At 39.6% G+C, this 25,870-nt stretch overlaps 1 protein-coding gene across 1 annotated transcript in view; it reads right to left on the minus strand.

Moving 5' to 3' along the window:
- Positions 1 to 25,870, minus strand: part of LOC126412303 (cGMP-dependent protein kinase, isozyme 1-like) — a 339,254-nt gene that overhangs the window by 133,128 nt on the left and 180,256 nt on the right. Inside the window, exon 11 of the mRNA XM_050081827.1 lies at positions 5,155 to 5,318. Within this exon, the coding sequence (XP_049937784.1) occupies positions 5,155 to 5,318 (164 nt within the window). The remainder of the gene's footprint in view (positions 1 to 5,154; positions 5,319 to 25,870) is intronic.

The following is a 25,870-nucleotide window of genomic DNA, read 5'->3' on the forward strand; positions in this document are numbered from 1 at the left end:
TAACTAAAGAATGGGGAAACTTCTTTCAGTAGCTTTCCTTTCTTGTAGCTGTCAAAGGTATTTTTGTTTTCCTGTCTCAATCGAATTGCAAACTAAAAAAAAACTACTGGTAGCAACTCACTTTTTTAACATCACCAGATGCTGCTAACATCATGACTAAATAAAATTCATTTTAATATTATATAACTGAAACCTGTATTGTATATGAATGCTTGCACTAGCACCATCTCTAATACATAATAACAGGAATGAAAAGACAACATAACATTGTTTGTGGTCGATCATGTTTGATAATCAAATTTCAAATGTTGTGAATAACATAAGATTCAAATCACAAAAAGAAACCATCCAAGAGAATTTTTCACAATGACCAAAAAATATAACTAAAAAACTGTGAGGATAATCAAACATTGTATCATTGCAGTGGAAGTTCAGCTCAGATTGAGCAGTTGTGATGCTAATGTGCAACAAGGAATAAAAGGTGCCGTCAGTAATGTGTCAAATATGTCATTCTTAATCAAGACTGTCATTCATACATAAAAACCAAAGAGAGAAAAAGTGCTGTCAATTTGTAATGATTACAGTATAACTGCTGGTGATGCTTTTTCAATATGTTGGTAAATTCCTGATGAATGAAGCTTCTCAGTTTTAAGACAGAGAGGAACCAAAGTGTGAAAAAGAGGTTATCCTAGATGAGCATGGGATGGAATTTCTATACAGTATCTCACAGCTGATACATTTTGCTTGTAGTTTATTTCTCAGGTGTTTAATTCCTAACAACCTCTCTAGACTACTGAAACATTCATACGCAAATTATCGAGATGCAGTTGTTAAATCAACCTGCTACTTTAAATATTACCCCATTTGTGACTGGATCTGACTCAATGGACAACATTAACTGTAACTGGAATGAGATTTTCACTCTGCAGTGGAGTGTGTGCTGATATGAAACTTCATGGCAGATTAGAGCACTTGCCCGCAAAAGGCACAGGTCCCGAGTTCGAGTCTCGGTCCAGCACACAGTTTTAATCTGCCAGGGAGTTTCATTAACTGTAACTGCTTTTTATCTTGGAGACTGCTGGAGAGGCTTAATAACACTTTCAAGGTAGTCACTGTGCACACAAACTCATCTCCTGAGGTAATTGCTTAATGGCTCTTGCTTAACTAAGAAGTTGATGGTCACATTAAATAAGATAAAACCAGAAGGACAAACAGGCATTGAGATTAGACACCTCACTCTTTACATCACTGTGGAATAACTTCAATAAGTTATGTTTTGGAAAGGCAGGAAATTTAGATGGAATGACATTGATGAAATAAATTAAACTTTTTGAGATGAAATATAAATCATTTCTTCCACAAGTATCTCCCTTTTGAAATCACCACTACACAGCTAACAAATGCCAAATACATGTTACTGAAGCTCTCTTCAAGTCATTTTAAACACTTTGGTAACTCAAGATCACAGTGAGGTGTGTCTGCCACCTGATACTGTCATCATTCCAGTCCCAGTGCAATACAATCCCCAACTAGCATCCTACAAATTCACTGAAAAGATCAGCAGTGATATACTTTCAGGAACACAGTCAGAAAGAAGGGCAAAGTCATTGACAAACAATGAACATTGATTGGGCATAACACTATTGATTGTTATAGCAAACAGAGTGACACTCGAAACAGATTCTGGAGGTACACTATTCTCTTGCTTGAATCATTTGAAAGAGCATCAATGATCTGATGTCTAAAAACACAATTGGAAAGGCAAGACTATACGAATATGGCTAGATGTCCTCAGAAGCCCCATTTGTGGAACTGTCCAAGGGTGTTATGTTTGCAACTAGTATCATAGGTCCTCTCAAGAGTGAAGGCTATACCTATGAGAGAGTTGTCTGCCGAGGAAAGATTGTTGTATTCCTGTTTTGAGCAGGTTGAGGTTGTCAAGGGCTGCATCACATAAAATTGTACTAGAAGTGACTAAGTTCTTCTGATTATAGAACTTAGGTAAGAAGTCAGTTGACTATGTGTTCTAGCACCCTTTATGCTCAGCCAGATTTTATTAAAAAGAAATAAAAGGATTTGGTTTGCATCCTCTTTGAGACACCATAACATGATGTACTGGACTCAGACTGGTGCAGTCTGTTCTGCTGAGACAATGCACAATCCAGCTGCCATAAAGAAAATTGGAAGGTGTATTTCTCAGTGTTGTAGGAATGGAAATCCCAACTACTACTCTCCATTATGTCCTATGACAACAGAAAACAGGACTCTGGTTGAAACTTCCTGGCAGATTAAAACTGTGTGCCCGACCGAGATTCGAACTCGGGACCTGTGCCTTTCGCGGGCAAGTGCTCTACCATCTGAGCTACCGAAGCACGACTCACGCCCGGTACTCACAGCTCTACTTCTGCCAGTACCTCGTCTCCTACCTTCCAAACTTTACAGAAGCTCTCCTGCGAACCTTGCAGAACTAGCACTCCTGAAAGAAAGGATATTGTGGAGACATGGCTTAGCCACAGCCTGAGGGATGTTTCCAGAATGAGATTTTCACTCTGCAGCAGAGTATGCGCTGATATGAAACTTCCTGGCAGATTAAAACTGTGTGCCCGACCGAGACTCGAACTCGGGATCTTTGCCTTTTGCGAGCAAGTGCTCTACCATCTGAGCTACCAAAGCACGACTCTGTAAAGTTTGGAAGGTAGGAGACGAGGTACTGGCAGAAGTAGAGCTGTGAGTACTGGGTGTGAGTCGTGCTTCAGTAGCTCAGATGGTAGAGCACTTGCCCGTGAAAAGCAAAGGTCCCGAGTTCGAGTCTCGGTCGGGCACACAATTTTAATCTGCCAGGAAGTTTCATATCAGCGCACACTCCACCGCAGAGTGAAAATCTCATTCTGGAAACATCCCCCAGGCTGTGGCTAAGCCATGTCTCTGCAATATCCTTTCTTTCAGGAGTGCTAGTTCTGCAAGGTTCGCAGGAGAGTTTCTGTAAAGTTTGGAAGGTAGGAGACGAGGTACTGGCAGAAGTAGAGCTGTGAGTACCGGGCATGAGTCGTGCTTCGGTAGCTCAGATGGTAAAGCACTTGCCCGCGAAAGGTAAAGGTCCCGAGTTCGAGTCTCGGTCGGGCACACAGTTTTAATCTGCCAGGAAGTTTCATATCAGTGCACACTCCGCTGCAGAGTGAAAATCTCATTCTGGAAACATCCCCCAGGCTGTGGCTAAGCCATGTCTCTGCAATATCCTTTCTTTCAGGAGTGCTAGTTCTGCAAGGTTCGCAGGAGAGTTTCTGTAAAGTTTGGAAGGTAGGAGACGAGGTACTGGCAGAAGTAGAGCTGTGAGTACCGGGCATGAGTCGTGCTTCGGTAGCTCAGATGGTAAAGCACTTGCCCGCGAAAGGTAAAGGTCCCGAGTTCGAGTCTCGGTCGGGCACACAGTTTTAATCTGCCAGGAAGTTTCATATCAGTGCACACTCCGCTGCAGAGTGAAAATCTCATTCTGGAAACATCCCCCAGGCTGTGGCTAAGCCATGTCTCCGCAATATCCTTTCTTTCAGGAGTGCTAGTTCTGCAAGGTTCGCAGGAGAGCTTCTGTAAAGTTTGGAAGGTAGGAGACGAGGTACTGGCAGAAGTAGAGCTGTGAGTACCGGGCGTGAGTCGTGCTTTGGTAGCTCAGATGGTAGAGCACTTGCCCACGAAAGGCACAGGTCCCGAGTTCGAGTCTTGGTCGGGCACACAGTTGTAATCTGCCACGAAGTTTAATATCAGCGCACACTCCGCTGCAGAGTGAAAATCTCATTCAGGACTCTGGTTTTCAGTGGCAGTGATAAAATTGAAATGCACAGCCATTTCCTGTAAACAGTGTTTGCAGGTGTAAACTGGATACTAGATTGCAGATGTCTAACTTTAGTACAGCGGCTATTGGTTCCCTGACACATTTACCAGGGATCTTCTTTATAGGAAATATTTTACCAAGTCCAAAAATACTTGCCAAATCCTTTGCAATGTTTGCAGAATATGGTTTGCTTTGCAACCACTGCATGCCTGGGAATCTAACCCTGATTGTGAAGTGACACATGGTATTCCACCATGGGACATGTTGTCTCATAAGTCAGCCTGAGTACTTTGGAATAGATGCATGAGCAGCATTATGGATCACCCTTGTAACGTGACCTACGAAATTCTGTATACTTTCCCACTGTTCAAAAACAGCCAGTTTGATGTACAGTGTCCAATTTGTTTTGCTGAGTATCCACACTCATGACTTCCTTTCAGGGACAGCTACATCTGATGGGTGGAACCAGATGAGGAATCAATGACTTAAATGCAAGCCATCAAGAACTTCCCATTGGGCAGTGTCTGTAAGGCCAGGAGGGCAGAAAATGAGGTTAGTGGCAGGGTATTATCCCACTGTAGTGCTAAAGTGTGTGGTACAACCAGTAATAAGAAGACATAACTCTTGCACCACAATGTTGCTTTCAGTAGCATTACCCTTGTGCTATGTTGCCATAGATCCCAATAATACTTTATGTGCATTCAGTCCTCAAGAAGTAGGATGGATGGGGAGTTGTGAAATCAGGTGAGAATGAGCCTTCCTATACAGAACTTTGTTGAGTTTTACACTGAAAAACATATCTCTTTATGGAATGTGTGCTTCTATATCAACTACCTGTTAGCTGTTATGAGACAGACAGAAGTGGAGTGTCATTTACCATTATCCCTGTCCATACTGAGTTCATATATCTCCTGAGCACTGGGATATCAACACATTTAAAAAGTGTCTCCTGCACCAGCAGGAAATCTGGGTTCACCAAACCCATACCCAGCCAACAATGAGTGAGCTCCCTTAGGGCCTGGGCCTGACCCAGGAGGTATACATGGCCACAGATGCGATGAGCATTACCTGTTCCCAAGACAACCACGATTATCCATCAAGCTATATGTGTTGATCTGTAATTAGACCCTCTTTACATATGTGATGGTTGTCTTTCTTTGTGGATCTATAGAATGAGTGACTGAAAGTGTGAGCATCCTTAGCAGAACAGAGGTACAAGTGTAGACTGATAGATGCACAAATTAATTACATGACTTTTTCAATTTTCTTTTAATTTATTTACTTTTCATTGACTAATTTAGTTATTTATTTTTGAATTTTCGTATCACCTTCCAGTCAGCAGCTCATGCATAAATATTCCAAGTGCCCAGTAGTCAACTGCCCGATTGTGTCCTAAATTGAGTATTATTTCTGGGGCAACATACTCTGGTGTTCCAGCAAATGTCCATGTTTTACCTCCAGGACCCACTTCTTTTGCAAAGCCAAAGTCAACCTAAAACAACAAAATTATTTCATGAAACATAAATAATTCATTGCTTTAGAAGAAGGACTAGCATTACATTGTTTTTCACAGATAAACATTAAAAATAGACCTAATGTTACTAGTACTAGATGTGTGTGAATTCAAAGAAGTGACACACAGTAGAAAAAATTGTTCATTACATTGAATACATTGTTGTTGCCATTATTACACTTTTGTTTATTCTCTATGTATAGTTTGTGTCTTGGTTTTGATACACCTTATCACTATTATTTATGAATCTTGGTTCATTGTCTCAAACAAGGACACTTACTTCTGTAATGAATTTTTCATTCTGCATTGTAGTTGTCTCTGCCTTGAAGCTTTCAATCAGACTGAAACTATGTGCCAGACTTGGAATCAAAGCTGTAGCCCTGCCGTTCATAGGTGATGCTATCAACTGAGTGACGCGGGCATGACACCTGATCTACCTTCACAGCTTAACTTCTACCAATTCCTTCTACCAATTCCAGTATCTATAGACCACTTCAGAGAAAGTTTAGGAAATGTAAACTAGGAAGATGTATATAATGAGCCAAATGTTAATGATAAATGCAGCATATTTCTTTATAAATTTATATCCCTTTTTGAACATTGTTTTCCAAAGAAAATTACTAAATGTAACACTACAAATTTTTCAAAGAAAGCTTGTATTACTACAGGTATTAAAGTGTCTTCAGAAAGAAAAAGAAAACTAAACAGCAAGAACTTGTAAAGATCCAGAAGTAGTGTTACACTACAAAAATTATTGTAACATACTGAGAAAAGTTGTAAGGAAATCAAGAAATATGTATGTTAGAGAAGAAATTAACAACTCCAGCAATAAAATCAAATCAATATTGAATGTTGTTAGAAAGGAGACAGGAAAGATAACCACTGGGGTAGGTAGTATTACTGTTAAAGAGAATGAGACCATCTTAACCAACAGTACACAGGTAGCCAATGTATTTAACAATCACTTCTTAAGTGTGGGAGAAAAAATTGGTGAGAATAGTTCAAAAGAAAAAGCCAGGCAGTACATGGAAGAGTCAGTTTTGAAAAATTTTAGTCAGATTAAGTTTCATCTAACAACTTCTTGTGAAATAAGGAAAATTATTAAATCATTGAAAAATAAATGTTCTGTTGGAGTAGATGACATCTCCCTGCCATTCATAGGTGATGCTATCAACTGAGTGACGCGGGCATGACACCTGATCTACCTTCACAGCTTAACTTCTACCAATTCCTTCTACCAATTCCAGTATCTATAGACCACTTCAGAGAAAGTTTAGGAAATGTAAACTAGGAAGATGTATATAATGAGCCAAATGTTAATGATAAATGCAGCATATTTCTTTATAAATTTATATCCCTTTTTGAACATTGTTTTCCAAAGAAAATTACTAAATGTAACACTACAAATTTTTCAAAGAAAGCTTGTATTACTACAGGTATTAAAGTGTCTTCAGAAAGAAAAAGAAAACTAAACAGCAAGAACTTGTAAAGATCCAGAAGTAGTGTTACACTACAAAAATTATTGTAACATACTGAGAAAAGTTGTAAGGAAATCAAGAAATATGTATGTTAGAGAAGAAATTAACAACTCCAGCAATAAAATCAAATCAATATTGAATGTTGTTAGAAAGGAGACAGGAAAGATAACCACTGGGGTAGGTAGTATTACTGTTAAAGAGAATGAGACCATCTTAACCAACAGTACACAGGTAGCCAATGTATTTAACAATCACTTCTTAAGTGTGGGAGAAAAAATTGGTGAGAATAGTTCAAAAGAAAAAGCCAGGCAGTACATGGAAGAGTCAGTTTTGAAAAATTTTAGTCAGATTAAGTTTCATCTAACAACTTCTTGTGAAATAAGGAAAATTATTAAATCATTGAAAAATAAATGTTCTGTTGGAGTAGATGACATCTCCCTGCCATTCATAGGTGATGCTATCAACTGAGTGACGCGGGCATGACACCTGATCTACCTTCACAGCTTAACTTCTACCAATTCCTTCTACCAATTCCAGTATCTATAGACCACTTCAGAGAAAGTTTAGGAAATGTAAACTAGGAAGATGTATATAATGAGCCAAATGTTAATGATAAATGCAGCATATTTCTTTATAAATTTATATCCCTTTTTGAACATTGTTTTCCAAAGAAAATTACTAAATGTAACACTACAAATTTTTCAAAGAAAGCTTGTATTACTACAGGTATTAAAGTGTCTTCAGAAAGAAAAAGAAAACTAAACAGCAAGAACTTGTAAAGATCCAGAAGTAGTGTTACACTACAAAAATTATTGTAACATACTGAGAAAAGTTGTAAGGAAATCAAGAAATATGTATGTTAGAGAAGAAATTAACAACTCCAGCAATAAAATCAAATCAATATTGAATGTTGTTAGAAAGGAGACAGGAAAGATAACCACTGGGGTAGGTAGTATTACTGTTAAAGAGAATGAGACCATCTTAACCAACAGTACACAGGTAGCCAATGTATTTAACAATCACTTCTTAAGTGTGGGAGAAAAAATTGGTGAGAATAGTTCAAAAGAAAAAGCCAGGCAGTACATGGAAGAGTCAGTTTTGAAAAATTTTAGTCAGATTAAGTTTCATCTAACAACTTCTTGTGAAATAAGGAAAATTATTAAATCATTGAAAAATAAATGTTCTGTTGGAGTAGATGACATCTCCCTGCCATTCATAGGTGATGCTATCAACTGAGTGACGCGGGCATGACACCTGATCTACCTTCACAGCTTAACTTCTACCAATTCCTTCTACCAATTCCAGTATCTATAGACCACTTCAGAGAAAGTTTAGGAAATGTAAACTAGGAAGATGTATATAATGAGCCAAATGTTAATGATAAATGCAGCATATTTCTTTATAAATTTATATCCCTTTTTGAACATTGTTTTCCAAAGAAAATTACTAAATGTAACACTACAAATTTTTCAAAGAAAGCTTGTATTACTACAGGTATTAAAGTGTCTTCAGAAAGAAAAAGAAAACTAAACAGCAAGAACTTGTAAAGATCCAGAAGTAGTGTTACACTACAAAAATTATTGTAACATACTGAGAAAAGTTGTAAGGAAATCAAGAAATATGTATGTTAGAGAAGAAATTAACAACTCCAGCAATAAAATCAAATCAATATTGAATGTTGTTAGAAAGGAGACAGGAAAGATAACCACTGGGGTAGGTAGTATTACTGTTAAAGAGAATGAGACCATCTTAACCAACAGTACACAGGTAGCCAATGTATTTAACAATCACTTCTTAAGTGTGGGAGAAAAAATTGGTGAGAATAGTTCAAAAGAAAAAGCCAGGCAGTACATGGAAGAGTCAGTTTTGAAAAATTTTAGTCAGATTAAGTTTCATCTAACAACTTCTTGTGAAATAAGGAAAATTATTAAATCATTGAAAAATAAATGTTCTGTTGGAGTAGATGACATCTCCCTGCCATTCATAGGTGATGCTATCAACTGAGTGACGCGGGCATGACACCTGATCTACCTTCACAGCTTAACTTCTACCAATTCCTTCTACCAATTCCAGTATCTATAGACCACTTCAGAGAAAGTTTAGGAAATGTAAACTAGGAAGATGTATATAATGAGCCAAATGTTAATGATAAATGCAGCATATTTCTTTATAAATTTATATCCCTTTTTGAACATTGTTTTCCAAAGAAAATTACTAAATGTAACACTACAAATTTTTCAAAGAAAGCTTGTATTACTACAGGTATTAAAGTGTCTTCAGAAAGAAAAAGAAAACTAAACAGCAAGAACTTGTAAAGATCCAGAAGTAGTGTTACACTACAAAAATTATTGTAACATACTGAGAAAAGTTGTAAGGAAATCAAGAAATATGTATGTTAGAGAAGAAATTAACAACTCCAGCAATAAAATCAAATCAATATTGAATGTTGTTAGAAAGGAGACAGGAAAGATAACCACTGGGGTAGGTAGTATTACTGTTAAAGAGAATGAGACCATCTTAACCAACAGTACACAGGTAGCCAATGTATTTAACAATCACTTCTTAAGTGTGGGAGAAAAAATTGGTGAGAATAGTTCAAAAGAAAAAGCCAGGCAGTACATGGAAGAGTCAGTTTTGAAAAATTTTAGTCAGATTAAGTTTCATCTAACAACTTCTTGTGAAATAAGGAAAATTATTAAATCATTGAAAAATAAATGTTCTGTTGGAGTAGATGACATCTCCCTGCCATTCATAGGTGATGCTATCAACTGAGTGACGCGGGCATGACACCTGATCTACCTTCACAGCTTAACTTCTACCAATTCCTTCTACCAATTCCAGTATCTATAGACCACTTCAGAGAAAGTTTAGGAAATGTAAACTAGGAAGATGTATATAATGAGCCAAATGTTAATGATAAATGCAGCATATTTCTTTATAAATTTATATCCCTTTTTGAACATTGTTTTCCAAAGAAAATTACTAAATGTAACACTACAAATTTTTCAAAGAAAGCTTGTATTACTACAGGTATTAAAGTGTCTTCAGAAAGAAAAAGAAAACTAAACAGCAAGAACTTGTAAAGATCCAGAAGTAGTGTTACACTACAAAAATTATTGTAACATACTGAGAAAAGTTGTAAGGAAATCAAGAAATATGTATGTTAGAGAAGAAATTAACAACTCCAGCAATAAAATCAAATCAATATTGAATGTTGTTAGAAAGGAGACAGGAAAGATAACCACTGGGGTAGGTAGTATTACTGTTAAAGAGAATGAGATCATCTTAACCAACAGTACACAGGTAGCCAATGTATTTAACAATCACTTCTTAAGTGTGGGAGAAAAAATTGGTGAGAATAGTTCAAAAGAAAAAGCCAGGCAGTACATGGAAGAGTCAGTTTTGAAAAATTTTAGTCAGATTAAGTTTCATCTAACAACTTCTTGTGAAATAAGGAAAATTATTAAATCATTGAAAAATAAATGTTCTGTTGGAGTAGATGACATCTCCAACAAGTTATTAAAACAATGTGGAGCAATTACTGCTGATGTTTTGAGTCACATATGTAATGCATCACTGACTCTGGGTATTTTTCCAGACAGATTAAAATGTGCCATTGTCAGGCCTCTCTACAAAAAGGGGGAAACCACAGAGGTCAACAATTACTGGCCAGTATCCTTGCTTACAGCATTTTCAAATATCTTTCAGAAAGTAATTTACTCAAGAGAACTTAGCCATCTCAACTGTAATGGGATACTTAGTAAATCACAGTTCAGATTTCTGGAATTCAGAAATGCTGTTCCACTGAGATAGCAATATACAAATAGTAAAATGTCACCAGTAAGAATATTCTGATACTTATCCAAATCATTTGATTGAGTGAACCATGACATTATGTTACAGAAAATACAATTCTATGGTATAAATGGAACAGCATATAAGTGGTTTAAGTCATATCTACAGAACATGAAGAAAAAAGTCTCTTTATATGCTTCAAGTGATCAAAGGAGTTTGCCACTTCTTCTAACTGGGGAGAAATTACATTAGGTCCTCCACAAGGTTCGGTCATTGGTCCCCTCCTGTTCTTGATATATGTGAATGACCTCCCTTCTTATGTGAAATGAGATGGTGAACTGTCACTGTTTGCTGATGATACAAGCATAATTATTAATCCAGTAAAAGAAAGTCTGATAGAAAATGATACAAATAATTTGTCTCTGGGCAAGTTATCAATTGCTTTTCTGTGAATGGGTTTGCTCTGAACTTTGAAAAAACACAGTACATCCAATTTTCTGCTGCAAAAAATATAATTCCTTCAATAAACATAACACATCAAAAGAAGTCAGTAGCCAGGGTAGAGCATACTAAGTTTTTAGGTGTACATATAGATGAGAATCTTAATTGGAAAATTCATATTTTGGATCTCCTAAAGCATCTAGGTTCAGCAACTTTTGCAATCAGAATAATTGACAATTTTGAGCATGTGGAAATTAGTAAGCTAGCATACTTTGCGTACTTCCACTCTCTCATGTTATACGGAATAATATTCTGGCGCAACACAACACTTAGGCAAAAGGTATTCACTACTCAAAAGAAAGTAGTTAGAATAATGTGTGGGGTTCATAGTCGCACATCTTGTAGGTGTCTGTTTAATAGGTTAGGAATTCTTACAACTGCTTCACAGTACATTTACTCAGTAGTGAAATTTTTTCTCAACAACATGGACCAGTTTAAAATCTACAGCGACATTCATGATTACAATACCAGAAAAAAGAAAGACCTACACTATCCTTTACTTAACCTATCTTTGGCACAGAAAGGGGTAAAATATGCTGCTATAAAATTTTTTGATAAATTACCAGATGAAATAAAATGTCTGACAGACAGCAGTAATAGTTTCAAAAACAAATTGAAATCATACCTCCTTGACAAGATGAATTCTTGAACATGAGTAAATAAATCTGGAGATGCAATATATGCGTTTTGTGCCATTTAAGGGAATGAGATAGATAATAGAAATATTTAGGTATAAAAAAAAAAAAAAATAAAAATAAAAAAAAAAAATAAAAAAAAAATAAAAAAAAAAAAAAAACTTGTTTCCTATGCGCATTTCTTGTGCATTTGAGACGTTCCACATCATAATGGTTTTTCTGTCCTATTGATCAATGGAACACGTAACAAACAAACTAACTAACTAACTCTCCTAGTTTCAGAGCTGGGCATAATCTAGCAGAAGTGTAACTGTGAGGGTAGGTTGTGAGTCACACCTGAATAGTTCAGTCAGTGTGAGTGATAGCTGCAAAAGGAATGGTCTCAGTTTGAGTCCTGGTATGGCATACAGTCTCAGTGTACTATATGAAGTTTCATGATACACAATTTTTTTCTAAATGTTTTGATTTTTCCTCTCATTTCTCAACTATTTTCTCAAACTCTTGGGGTTTTAATCTGTTCTTATTTTTCCTCTATCTAAAGAAAAGCTGTCCTAAACTCAAAGGTTGGTTTGAGTACCACAGTACTTTATTAGACATGGTTCCGTCAGAGTTGATATTGCCTTCCTCTGACCACCAAACTGACATATTCAGTCAAAAGGCGCAGGAAATGACCTGGGGAAATCTCAGAAAACACCATTAGGCTCTGGCAAAAGAAGGCGGTGACATGCAGAGACAAGAACACAGGAAGAGATTTCTCTTAGCCTGTGTCAGCTCAATTTTCCAGCTTCCTACTACATGTGGTACCCGTTTTAAGCCAAGCAACTCAGTGAAAGGTTGAGTAACTATTCTCAGCAAGAAACTGAGTCGGTGAGCAGGAAGGATTTGGAGGCCAGTGGAAGATTTACTTCTGATGGGTATACAGTGTACTATTCTGGGTAAAACAGCAACAGCAGTAATGGAGTAGCCTTCACAGTTAGTAACAGATTAAGGAAAGCTGTAATAGGGTGCAGTTATAAAAAATGATAGAATGTCCATCAGGTTTCAAGCCAACCCCACGATCATTCAAGTTTGCGTGTCATCCGTCAAATGTCAAGAGGACACTGTTGATCAGTTCAATGGAGATTTGCAAGAATTACTGCTGCTGACATCAAAAAAGGATATTGTCTTCATAGGTGGAGACTGGAACATTGAAGTGGGAAATCAAACTGTAGAAGATGTTAAGGGAAAATTTGGTCTTGGTAAAACAAATGAAGCAGGACATAGACTCCTATGACTCTGCCACAATAATGCACTGGTTATTACCAATACACTTTCCCAGCTACAAAAACAACACTTTTACATCTGAACTTCATGAGATGGCCAAATTGATTATATACTTTGTAATTAGAGGTGAGAGAGTGCCATCCATCCAACTACAACAATACCTGGAGCTGGCTGTAAATCAGATCATTAGCTCTTAACTGCAAAATTCTGGCTGAAACTGAGGAAACTAGCCAAACTATTCCATCTTACACATGCAGCCTTAAGAGCATACCTTCTGGTTTACAGTAGAAGTCAAGAACAGGTTTAATGCATTAGAGTTAGAAGACAAAAAATCCACAAGAGCTGTGTACAGAAGTAGCCTATGCTGTGAAGGAGGCAGCAGAAAAACACATTCCCAAGCAAAAGAATACCAAGAAGGCCAAATGGTTACTGGCTGAGGCAAAGCAAATTACATAGGAATGAAAGAAAGCAAAAATCAAAGAGGATGGATCAGCAATGCTTAAATTAAATCCAGAGTTTTGGAAATTAACTACAAGTGAAGAGAATGTCTTCTTAAATGAACAGTGCAAAGAAATTGAAAAGAATAGCAGAATTTGAAAGACAGGGGATCTTTGCGAGAAAATTAAAGACATCAAAGAAAATTCCAGGTGGAAATAGGCAGGATAAAAGGTAGAAATGGTAAACATCCTACAGAATCAGAGAAAATAAAAAAGATGGGCATATTATGAAGAATATCTATATAAGAAAGAACTTCACCCTGATGATGATGTAGTTAACGTGATTTTGGAACCAGAGCAAACGGAGAGTGAAGACAAATGGGTCCTAGAAAACATTACAGAAAATGAGTCTAGTGGACATGATGGAACTCCAGCAAAATTATTTCAAATGATTGACAAGAATGCAGTGAAAGTGCTTCGCTCAATAGATCAAAAAATATGGAGGAGCCAACAATGGCTAAAAGAGCAGAAAAGTTCAATGTCCATTTTGATTTCAAAGAATGGCATTTCTAAAGAGTACTTGAAGCACTGAACTACCACACTTATCTCACATGCAAACAAAGTCATGTGTATAATGTACTTTGCCAGTACAAAGACTGAAAGCTACTTGAAGAACAATCTGGTTTTCATAAAGCAAGAAGGATCAGAGATCAAATTGCTTGGACTTGATGAGTTATGGAGAAGGCAAGAGATTTTCAGACTGAAGTGTATCTCTGCTTTACTGATTGTGCTACGGCCTTTGACTTTGGAAACCACAATAAATTATGGAAAGTGCTCATAAACATGGAAGTAACAGATACCTCAGTTAACTCATACAGAATTTATACTCTGACCAAGATGGCATGGTGAAGATCCTTGGAGCAACTAAATGGGTCAAGATACAGAAAGGAGTATGGTGAAGCTGCATATTTTCCCCTTATTTATTAAATCTATATGTATAACAAATTGAAAGGAATGCCACGTTACATGATGAAGAAATTGGAATTAAAATAGCTTGGGTAAATATAAATAATCTTGGATGTGTAGATGATACTGTGGCGTCGATAGCTCGTATTGACCACAAAACTTAATATCTGTGAACTCTAAGTGCTCTGTTGAGCCTCCATCTTAACTTTATTGTAGTCAGTTCTTTCTTATACTTCATTCTGTATGGATGCAGTGTCAAGTGTAAATATATACGAGCTACGACATATATGGGAATTAAGTTTTCTATATCCCGATTACCGATCCCGTTCCCATAGTGGTGACCCCGCAGTTCATTCGTGTTTCACGTCTTTTGCGCCAGTGTTTATGCAACAGGTTATATGCACTACACAATGACCACAACAAACAATGCCTTGTTTGAAGATGTGGAAGCACAACTCCGCTCACTGAGTTTCGTCATTTCTTCACCAACGGCGTATTCATCATTTACGTACAGTGATTCGCATTCTCAACCAACACCATGTGCTAACTTTATTAGTTTTCAACAGTCAACAACTACGCCGTTAGAGCGAACAATCGACTCAGGCTTTGCGTCACCAGATGATGCCCATCCGACAGTGAAATGTGAACTGAACAATATTTTGAATTGCGTCTCTTCAAATTGAGTGTTTCAAGAACAAAGTGATCTCCATTTGAAGATATGTTTAGTTGCCTTTATTTCAACATTTCGTAATGATGCAGTTGTTACAGCAACTGAAAGGGGTAACGAGGTAAGAAAGTCTCAGTGCATAAAAGAGTACAATAGTTTTATGGGCAGTGTAGATTTGAAGGATCAGATACTACAACCTTTTCTCATGGAAAGGAAGAAAGGTGTTAAGTGGTATATGAAAATATTTAGAAGGCTGATGAATGTTGCAGTGCACAATGCTTTTATTGTTTACAATGCTAGCGAAAAAACAACAGAAGAAACGCTTATAAATCTCAGGCTTCCTCTCATAATACATTTGCTGGAAATTAACGGGAAGAATGTATCTTCACCTCGATGTGGGCGACCTTCAAAAACTCCTGTGCCTGAACAGCTCACAGCAAGGCATTCTATTGAGAAGATCCCACTCACAGAGAAGAAGAGTAAGCCTAAAAAGAGATCTGCAGTCTGCTGCAAGAAGATGAGGAAATGTAAGGAAGCATCATTCTGGTGCAAGGACTGTGGTGTAGGATGTTGTTTCCAAGATTCTTTCAAAATATACCACACTAAAAATTCATTTTAAGTGACAATGTATGTTTTAATCATGATAAATATGTATTGATACCAATTCCTGAAATTTTCGTAACATTTGAACAAGTAATCCCATCCTAGAGCAATTTCACTGAATCGCTGCATTCTGGGGCCAGCCAGCCATATAAACTACCGCCAGCAGGCTAGGCACACACCCAGAAACTACCAGTTTGAAGAGTTTAGTATAGGGGGTAATCCATTACCAAGACCCCTGTTGGGTTGAAGAAGTGTGTGGCGGTTGGCACTGTCAAGACATACACTGGTTTGACCTTGTTGACCGAGACTTTGGCTGGCCTACAATCATACTTGATCTCCAACATCTTCCCACCGCATGTTATTGTGCAGTGTGATCCCAAATACAGCAGTTGAAGTGGTTGCTGTACCGCATCTGTGTGCAGGATCACATGCATGCAGTGCTGAAGATCTGTGCGGGCAAAGGCTTTGTCGACACAAAGCTGTGTCAGTGGATGCAGTCAGATGCTGGTCATGTGACTGTGCAGGCATTCTGCTAGTGGCAGCCTGAGGCAACATTCCTCCATGAATTCTCCGGCAGAATTATAGGCATAGGTCACTGGAAGAATCATGTTGGAAGCTGTCCAGTTATCCGTCGCCTTCCTGTTCTTGTGTGATGGCTTTGAAGTTCACAGGGGAGGAGATTACTGCACAACCATGGGACAAGCAGACAATGATGACGGTTTCCATCCCAGAAATGTGGCAGATGTCTGTTGTCAACTGGGACACATATTCCAACTGCTGTATTTCATGCAGTGAACAGTTGGTGTTGTTGATCCGGAAAGTATGTGTTACAGGTTTATGATCAGTGAATATAATGAAGGGGCGAGCTTCCACCAACAAACAGAAGTATTTCACTGCCTGATTCCAAGCAGCTATGGTTGTATGCTCTCTGAGAGAGCTGCACTGCTGACAACTTCCACGAGAAGAAGCCAAGTGGCTGCCAGCTGTCTTCAACATGTTGTTGAAGCACTGCAACAATAGTGGCCTGGCTGGCATCCACAATGATGGTTAACTCCACATCATGTATTGGATGAATAAGTTCTACCACTTCGGCAAGGCACCGTTTAGATGCAGTAAAACTTTGCTCCATTCCATGAGTCCAGGTAATCAGAGCTCTTCCTTTCGTCTTGTGGGCATGTTGTGCTGCAGTCAGGGGTTTTAGCACCACAGCAATGTTATGCAGATGGTGCTGGTACAAGTTGACAATCCTGATGAAATGACATAGGCCTTTGTGAGTTTCTGGGTGAAGCATGTTCAGGATTGCCTGCGCTGTGGCCAGCACAGGTGTGGATCTGGTAGGTATGAAATTCAATCTCACTGACCCCGAATACACATTTCAATAGATTGATCAATATGTTAGCCTCACTGAGACACCAGAGAATTGTTGTTAGTATGCTGTGGTGGAATTTGGGCGACTTTGAGAACTTGAGGACGTCGTCCAGGTACATGAAGAACGGAGTGGTAATAATGGCTTTTTCTATGTCTTTGTGCACCATGGGGACGAGCATGAATGCCTTCATGCAGTCAATTTTACTAAACACAGTCACACCTCACAAGTCACAGCTTAAGTCCAGCAGATGTGGTACCAGATATCTGTCTGGCACTGTCCATGAATTTAGCGTATGGCAGTCCCCACATGGAGGCCACAAAATGTCCTTTTTGGGCACCAAAGTGGAAGACCATGGGCTGCTCAATGATTGGATGATGTCTTGTCACAACATTGCCATTAACTCGGCCTTAAAGACTGTGAACTTGACGGGTGTGAGGTGATGTGGGTGGCATCAGATGGGGGGACCAAGAGCAGTGATGATACGGTGGTGCGTTGAATGCGTGATGTATCACAGTGCCCCAGACAGGCAAATTAGCTCCTGAATTTTTTTTTTTTTTGAATATCTGTGAATGGTCTGGAGCATGCCACAGGTTTAACAATGAACAAGGTGTCCTGCTGTTGCTGTCCCACCTTCTTCGGACTTGTCTTTGGCATTTGAGGTCAGACGGGCATTTGAGATTTCCACAAGCAATTGGTAGTGTCTGAGGAAATCTGCACCCAGGATCAGATCGTTGACAGCAGTCAAAGCAAACTCCCAAGCGAATGTATGGTGCAGTCCGAGATCCACATTCTTATGATGAATGCCATACGTTTTGATGGTGGAACTATTAACTGCAGTGAGGCACATTGTTTCAGTCTTCCCAAGATCTTTTAACATGGTTTTGGGAAAAATTGATAAATCTGGCACAGTGTCTACCAGCTACCTCACACCCCCACTCCATTCTGCCACAAACAGACACTTTGACACAGCACTGCATCCAGTGTAGGTGTGGTCCCAGCTGGCATTTGAGTGCAAGCAAGTGGTACAGCACTTGGTTGCATCACTGCCGAAATGGGCATGATACCAGCAGACGCCACTTGGAGTCTGCTCTGACATCAGCAGGTTACCGTGAGAGCAGTGGATGCTGTGGTGGTGGCTGCACAAGCCGCACCACCTGGAGCATGGTCTGCTACCAATGTGGTGCCTGCTGCCCTGTTGCTGTGAGAACATCAACCTGTTGACCTGTGTGCTGAGGACCGCCACATGGGCAGCCAAGTTCTGCATGAGGTGCTGAAGGTCAGTGTCCATTGATGGGGCTGGGAGAAGTGTCTGTTGCCACAAATTGAAGGTGACTGCTGGGTTAAGGGTTCATAGGCAACTGCAGATGCCATGCTTGGCATATTTGTCAGGGCATTGTGCACCCTATCTGCCAGGTCCGCTATGGTGTGTAGCTGCATGTCAGTCTGTGCAGCTATCTACTGCTTGCACCTGCATCTACATCTACGTGATTACTCTGCTATTCACAATAAAGTGACTGGAAATGGGTTCAGTGAACCACCTTCATGCTGTCTCTCTACCGTTCCACTCTCAAATGGCACACGGGAAAAACAAGCACTTAAATTTTTCTGTGTGAGCCCTGATTTCTCTTATTTTATTGTGATGATAATTTCTCCCTATGTAGGTGGGTGCCAACAGAATGTTTTCGCAATCAGAGGAGAAAACTGGTGATTGAAATTTCACGGGAAGATCCCATCGCAACGAAAAACACCTTTGTTTTAATGATTGCCACTCCAATTCACATATCGTGTCTGTGACACTATCTCCCCTATTTCATGATAATACAACACAAGCTGCCTTTCTTTGCACTTTTTTGATGTCATCCGTCAGTCCCACCTGATGCGGATCCCACACTGCACAGCAATGCTCCAGAATAGGGCAGACAAACATAGTGTTAAGCAGTCTCATTGATAGACCTGTTGCACCTTCTAAGTGTTCTGCCAATGAATCACAGACTTTGGTTTGCTCTACCCACAATATTATCTATGTGATCATTCCAATTTAGGTTATTTGTAATTGTAATCCCTAAGGATTTAGTTGAATTTGCAGCTCTCAGATTTGTGTGACTTATCGCATAATCAAAATTTAGCTGATTTCGTTTAGTACTCATGTGAATAACTTCACACTTTTCTTTATTCAGTGTCAATTGCCACTTTTCGCACCATACAGATAACTTATCTAAATCATTTTGCAAATCGTTTTCATCATCTGATGACTTTACAAGATGGTAAATGACAGCATCATCTGTAAACAATATAAGACGGCTACTCAGATTGTCTCCTATGTCATTAATATAGATCAGGAACAATAGAAGGCCTATAACACTTCCTTGGGGAACATCGGATATTACTTCTGTTTTACTCGATGACTTTCTGTCTATTACTATGAACTGTGACCTTTCTGACAGGAAATCACAAATCCAGTCGTACAACTGAGGCGATACTCCATAAGCACGCAGTTTGGTTAGAAGACACTTGTGAGGAACAGTGTCGAAAGCCTTCTGGAAATCTAAAAATATGGAATCAATTTGACATCCCCTGTCAAGAGCACTTATTACTTCATGAGTATAAAGAGCTAGTTGTATTTCACAAGAATGATATTTTCTGAATCTGAGCTGACTATATGCCAGTAAATCATTTTCTTCCCAGGTACTTCATACTTTTCGAATACAGTATATGTTCTAAAACCCTATGGCAAATAGATGTTAGTGATATAGGCCTGCAATTCAGTGGATTACTCCTACTTCCCTTTTTGGGTATTGGTGTCACTTGAGCAATTTTCCAGTCTTTAGGAATGGGTCTTTTTGTTAGCGAGTGGTTGTATATAATTGCTAAATATGAAGCTATTTCATCAGCATACTCTAAGAGGAACCTGACTGGTGTACAATCTGGACCGGAGGCCTTGCCCTTATTAAGTGATTTAAGCTGCTTTGTTACACCGAGGATATCTACTTCTATGTTTCTCATCTTGTCAGTTGTTCTTGATCAGAATTCAGGAATATTTACTTCATCTTCTTTGGTGAAGGAGTATTGGAAAACCGTGTTTAATAACTCTGCTTTAGTGGCACTGTCATCAGTGACTTCACCGTTGTTATCACGCAGTGAAGGTATTGATTGCGTCTTGCCACTGGTGTGCTTTATGTATGACCAGAATCTCTTTGGGTTTCCTGCCAGATTTCAAGACAGAATTTCATTGTGGAAATTATTAAAAGCATCTCGCACTGAAGTACGTGCTATATTTCGAACTTCTCTATAACTTTGCCAATCTTGGGGTTTTGCATACTTTTAAATTTGGCATTTTTTTTTTTGTTGCTTCTGCAACAACGATCTGACCCATTTTGTGTACCAATGGGGATCTGTACCATCCCTTTTTAATTTGTGTGATATATATTTCTCAATCACTGCTGATACTATCTCTTTGAAAACATTCCACAACTTTTCTGCACATACATGATCAGATCGGAAGGAGTGAAGCCTGTCTCTTAAAAAGGCGTTAAGAGAATTTGTATCAGCTTTTTTAAATAGATATACTTTGCCTTTCTTTTTGATGGTTGTAGGTGTTACAGTATTCAGCCTAGCAGCAACTGCCTTGTGGTCGCTAATCCCTGTATCTGTCACAACACTCACTATTTGTCCAGGATTATTTGTTGCTAAAAGATTAAGTATGCATTTGCAACCATTTACGATTTGAGTGGGCTCATGAACTAATTATTCAAAATAACTTTCTGAGAAAGCATTCAGTACAATTTCGGATGATGTTTTATGCCTGCCACCTGCTTTAAATGTATAATTTTTCCAGCATATTGAGGGTAGATTGAAGTCACCACCAACTATAATTGTATGAGCGGGGTACTTATTTGAAATGAGACTCAAGTTTTCTTTGAGCTGTTCAGCAACTATGCCTTCTGAGTCAGGGGGTCAGTAAAATGATCCAATTAATAGTTTAGTCCAATTGTCAGATATAACCTCTACCCACACTATTTCACATGAACTATCTACTTCAATTTTGGTACAAGGCAAACAACCTCTGACAGTAATAAATACTCCACCACCAACTGTATTTAATCTATTCTTTCTAAACACTGTTAGATCATTTGAAAAAAATTTGGTTGAACTTATTTCCAGCTATAGCCAGCTCTCTGTACCTACAACAATTTGAGCTTCAGTGCTTTCTATTAGGGCTTGGAGCTCTGGTTCTTTCCCAACACAGCTACGACAATTTACAACTACAATACCAATCGTTTCTACAACTACCTTACTGTGTTTTAACTGCCCACTTTTAGACAGATGCCCTTTCTGTGGTTCCCTGAGGCCCGCTAACCTAAAAAACCATCCAGTCCCTTCCACAAAGCCCCCGCTACCCGTTTAGCTGCTTCCTGTGTGTAGTGGACTCCTGCAATATTAAGCGAAATCCAGAAACCCACCACCTGATGGTGGAAGTCAAGGAATCTGCAGCCTATATGGTCACAGAACCACCTGAGCCTCTGATTCACACCCTCCACTTGGCTCTGCACCAAAGGACCACAGTCGGTTCTATCAACGATGCTGCAGATGATGAGCTCTGCCTTAATCTCGGAAGCAAGACTGGCAGTCTTTACCATTTCCGTTAGCTGCCAAAAACCAGTCAGAATCTGCTCTGATCCAAACCGACACACGTCATTGGTACCAACATGAGCAACCAACTGCAGTTGGCTGCACCATGCACTATTCATGGCATCCGGAAGCACCCTTTCCATATCCGGAATGACTCCCCTCGGAATGCACACGGGGTGCACACTGGCTTTCTTCCACTCCTTTCCAGCCATGTTCCTATGGGGCCCCATTGCGTGCCTAACGCTGGAGCTCCAAGCTACCAGCAAACCTACCCTCTGTGAATGCCCAGACCTTGCAGGCCAAGAAGCTTCCTCTGGAACTGTGTGGACGACTGCATCCGGCTCAGAGACACCGTCAGCCACGGATAACGCCCAAAACCTGTTTGTCAAACGAACTGGGGAGGCTCTACTATTGGCACCTCAGAAAGTTTTTCACTGCCTGCCAGACTTTGGAACGATCTCCCACTCGACCACTGGTGAAGTGTCAACCTCAGTGCAGGCAGTACCCGGGGAGGTCACAGCAGTGGATCGATCAGAGGGCACATGGGACGTGCTTCATGTCCCTCGCATCCCCACGTCCGATCCCCCACAGTAACGCCCCATGGCAGCAGCCTCAAGCTGTGTGACGGAAGTCAATGCAGCCTGAAGCTGTGAGTGATGGGTCATCAGCTCAGATCGCATCTGTACACAACAATCACATTTCCTATCCATTACTGCAGTTGCTCCTTTTGAAGCTCGTAAAAATATGTAACATGTGAACAGTGTACCCGCATTATTAGTGGCAGGGTGAGGAGGCTGTGCACCCAGATAGCATGCAACAACAAATCCGAAACAATATCAACTGTGTGAAGCTCCGCTGCTTGCACAGGACATGTGAGGGCCTCCAGTTGCTGTATTTTTATTGGTGCAGCAGCTACTGTACTCGCTGCTCCTCGGATGGCAAAATCTGGCATATTAACTCATCCTTAATGCACTTGTAGGAGAACTGCATTGGTTGGGGGAGGGTTATTATGTCTCATACTTCGGCTGCATGATCCTGGTCCAGCAGGCTCACCACATGTCCAAATTTTGCAAGGTCACATGTGATACTGTTACTGAGAAAAACTGCACTCACTTGGCTAAATGAAATGAATGGGTCATGGAACCAAACTGGGGACAGCCTAACCAACACACATCTAGCACTGGTTACCACTCCAGCAGTGGCGGAGGGCTGCGGTGTGGCGCTGTGTTGTGTGCGTGAATTTTGGGCTGGCTTAGGGTGGGCAGAGTCTGTGCATGTGGGCCATACCTGCAGCTCGCTTTCCAGCAACTGATTATGTGCCAACAGCTCTTCTAGTTGCCTTTGATGATCCTCCATAGTTGCCATTGTACTATTTCACTAAGTTCTCACACAAAAGGGAAACACTAAAACTACTGAGACACTTGCAAACAAAACACACACAAAGGGAATAAATGTTCAAGGCCCAGATATGGTCTGCATAAGACTACAAGAAAGCACAGAAACATTTGAAAGGGAATCTGCTCTCAATTCCTGGTCACACATGCCAGTCGAGTCTGTCAGCATGTGGTTTTGACTACAAGCGAGCAAGTCAGCATCACCAGTGGAGCAAGCAACATGTGGTTCTTTGCTGCTTTCAAACCTGTCATACTGTGGGCTGGCTTACTGCCATGCCCACAAACCAAGTCCAAGCTGTTGACATGAGTGATGGTAATTAAATGCATGTGGCTCACACACTATTTAGTCACAGCAATATAGATGAAAAGTTGTAATAATTACAATGGAAATTTCCGTATGCGCAATCGCATGGCCATGGTGAATGTTTCAACCACTAATCCCAGAGGGTATATACTCTTCAATGGTTGGGTGTGCAGTACAGACTCATGGCAATGGAAGACATTGGACATAAGTCCAGCTAAGATGTGCTAAAGTTCTCTTGTCTCATGGATGATGCTTAATTTGTGGGCATAAGAAACAAAGCACACAAGTGGTGGCTGCCTGATATGTACAAGTGATGGTTGTGAGCGTGCGCTGTGGTCAACCCATGGGATTGCAGCTAGTGAGATCACAGAACAATGCAGACATCCTCGTGCAACAGTAGCTAGTTTGCACTGGCATCTCTCTTTGTGTCCTGCACAACTATCAGGACTGCATCATTGCCGTGTTTTGGCCTAATGGTACTTTTGTGCAGGGGCGCATATGGACAAAACGTTGGCCTGTTGACTGTGTTGTCTGCAATTGGTGTGCTGCTGTCCAAGGCTGCCACAATGTAACATTGTCACCAGCCAAAATGTATTGATTGATTAAGTTTTTTTGAACATTGTTCAACACTACTCAAATTGGCTATCTGAAAGAGCCATTTTAGCAGTAAGAAATAAAACAGTTGATGATATGAATTTAAAAATACCAAACAAGAAATGGCAAAGAAAACTTTTTGAACAATACATCAGGAAAGATAATGGGAAACTAGTGCTTATTCCAGAATTCTGCTCATATCTACAAAGCTGTCATTTCAATTCAAATGACTGAATTTCCAGTATGATTAGCATTTAGTATAACTATTAATAATGGAAAAAGACAAACATTGAGTTGTTGTGTTATTAATTTGAAATAATCATGCTTTTCTCATAGTTATATGTAGCTTGTTCTATGGGTGGGAAGCCCAAAGAATTTATTTATCTATTCACCAAATAACAAGAAGACAAATGTAGTTCATAGGCAATTATTGTGAAAGAATAAGTTAACTAAATATTGAATATAATTAAAACAAAGCAAAGTTTTCTTTCACTAAATTAAATAGAACTATATTGAAAATATGATGAGGCACTATAGCTTTGTAATTACAATTGCTGTATTTAAATGTTGACCTATGTCTGTCATTACTGTGTACTACAGTGGTTGACCAGTGATTGCTGTTGTGTTTCCGGAGTAGTTGCAGTCACACTGTGATGGTCACTGTGACGTTTTATGTCTCATTTACATGAATCTACATCTAACTCTATGTGATTTAAGGGAAAAAGTTTCAGATTTATTCATGTTGCTGAGGTTTTATGAATATTTTTGATTGTTAAGTGTTTCTGAATGTTCTAAAATATTATTAAACCTTCTAGGATACAGAATGCTCTATAAAAAAAAAAAAAAAAAAAAAACACACACATGAGAAATGCAGCATGATCAGCTGCAAAATCAGAACGAGGTTGTGCCACCAATGAGGTTGACACCAGTATGAGTATTGTCTTTGAACTACGCTAGACATTATCTTTGTGCAGTTCTGCCATCCAGTTCTTTGTAAGCCTTGCTTATGTAAAGAGGTGAATAAATGAACTATTGCAAAATGGGAGTATTTTTTGGTGCAACCGACCCGAACTTCTCCCTCACTGGTGACCCTGAGTTGTAACGTCTTCCGTTTTCACCGTTTTACTGTGTCCGCGGCCTCCGCATCAGTTGTGTTTGTGTCTATTACTTTGACACAGCATTTGAACAATGACTTTGGACCAACACCTAACGCCAGATTTTGTGATCGATATGCATTGTGTTGCGGGTTATGTACACCTACCAGGACTGCAATACGATGGCTCTCACTTGACGATTACACCGATTTTGCTGGATTTTTTCGAGCCTGCAACAATAAGTGAGGTTAGGAGTGTGCATGACTCTGGCTATCTGATGCCTTTGTTCCCACCACATGTGCCCTCCCTCATCGATGGTGCAGTTACGTCTTACGGATCTCTGTGCAGTGCGGGACCAATGCCGATTTCTGCAAATGCTTCGTTGGACAACCTACCACTGCCAGGACCATGATTTGCCACGCCGCAATCTGTGCAGTACCACACAGATTCCTGCCATGTGGCCGGAACTGCTTTGTTCACAGGTCTACCTCCTCAGCATCCAACCACGCCCGCGCCTACCTTGGTTAAGTATCAGCACATGCCTTTCTGCTTCGATACCTTGGCCTGCAACAGGAACAATAACTTGTTATGTGTGCCTGACCTCCATCTCCATCCCACTGCTATACCTCAGTGTTTTGTGCCACCACATTCACCTTATCCACACACCGTTTTGAGTGGAGTGACTATCAACAGTGAACATTCACACATTCCGTATGACGTTTGACATCATTTTCCACACTGTGCTTCTGGACAGCCAGCACCAGCCGAGCTTCCGCCACCATTCTTGGCACATCCCAGTGCC

Source organism: Schistocerca serialis, chromosome 1 (assembly GCF_023864345.2).
Source record: "Schistocerca serialis cubense isolate TAMUIC-IGC-003099 chromosome 1, iqSchSeri2.2, whole genome shotgun sequence".
Classification (NCBI taxonomy): Eukaryota; Metazoa; Arthropoda; class Insecta; order Orthoptera; family Acrididae; genus Schistocerca; species Schistocerca serialis.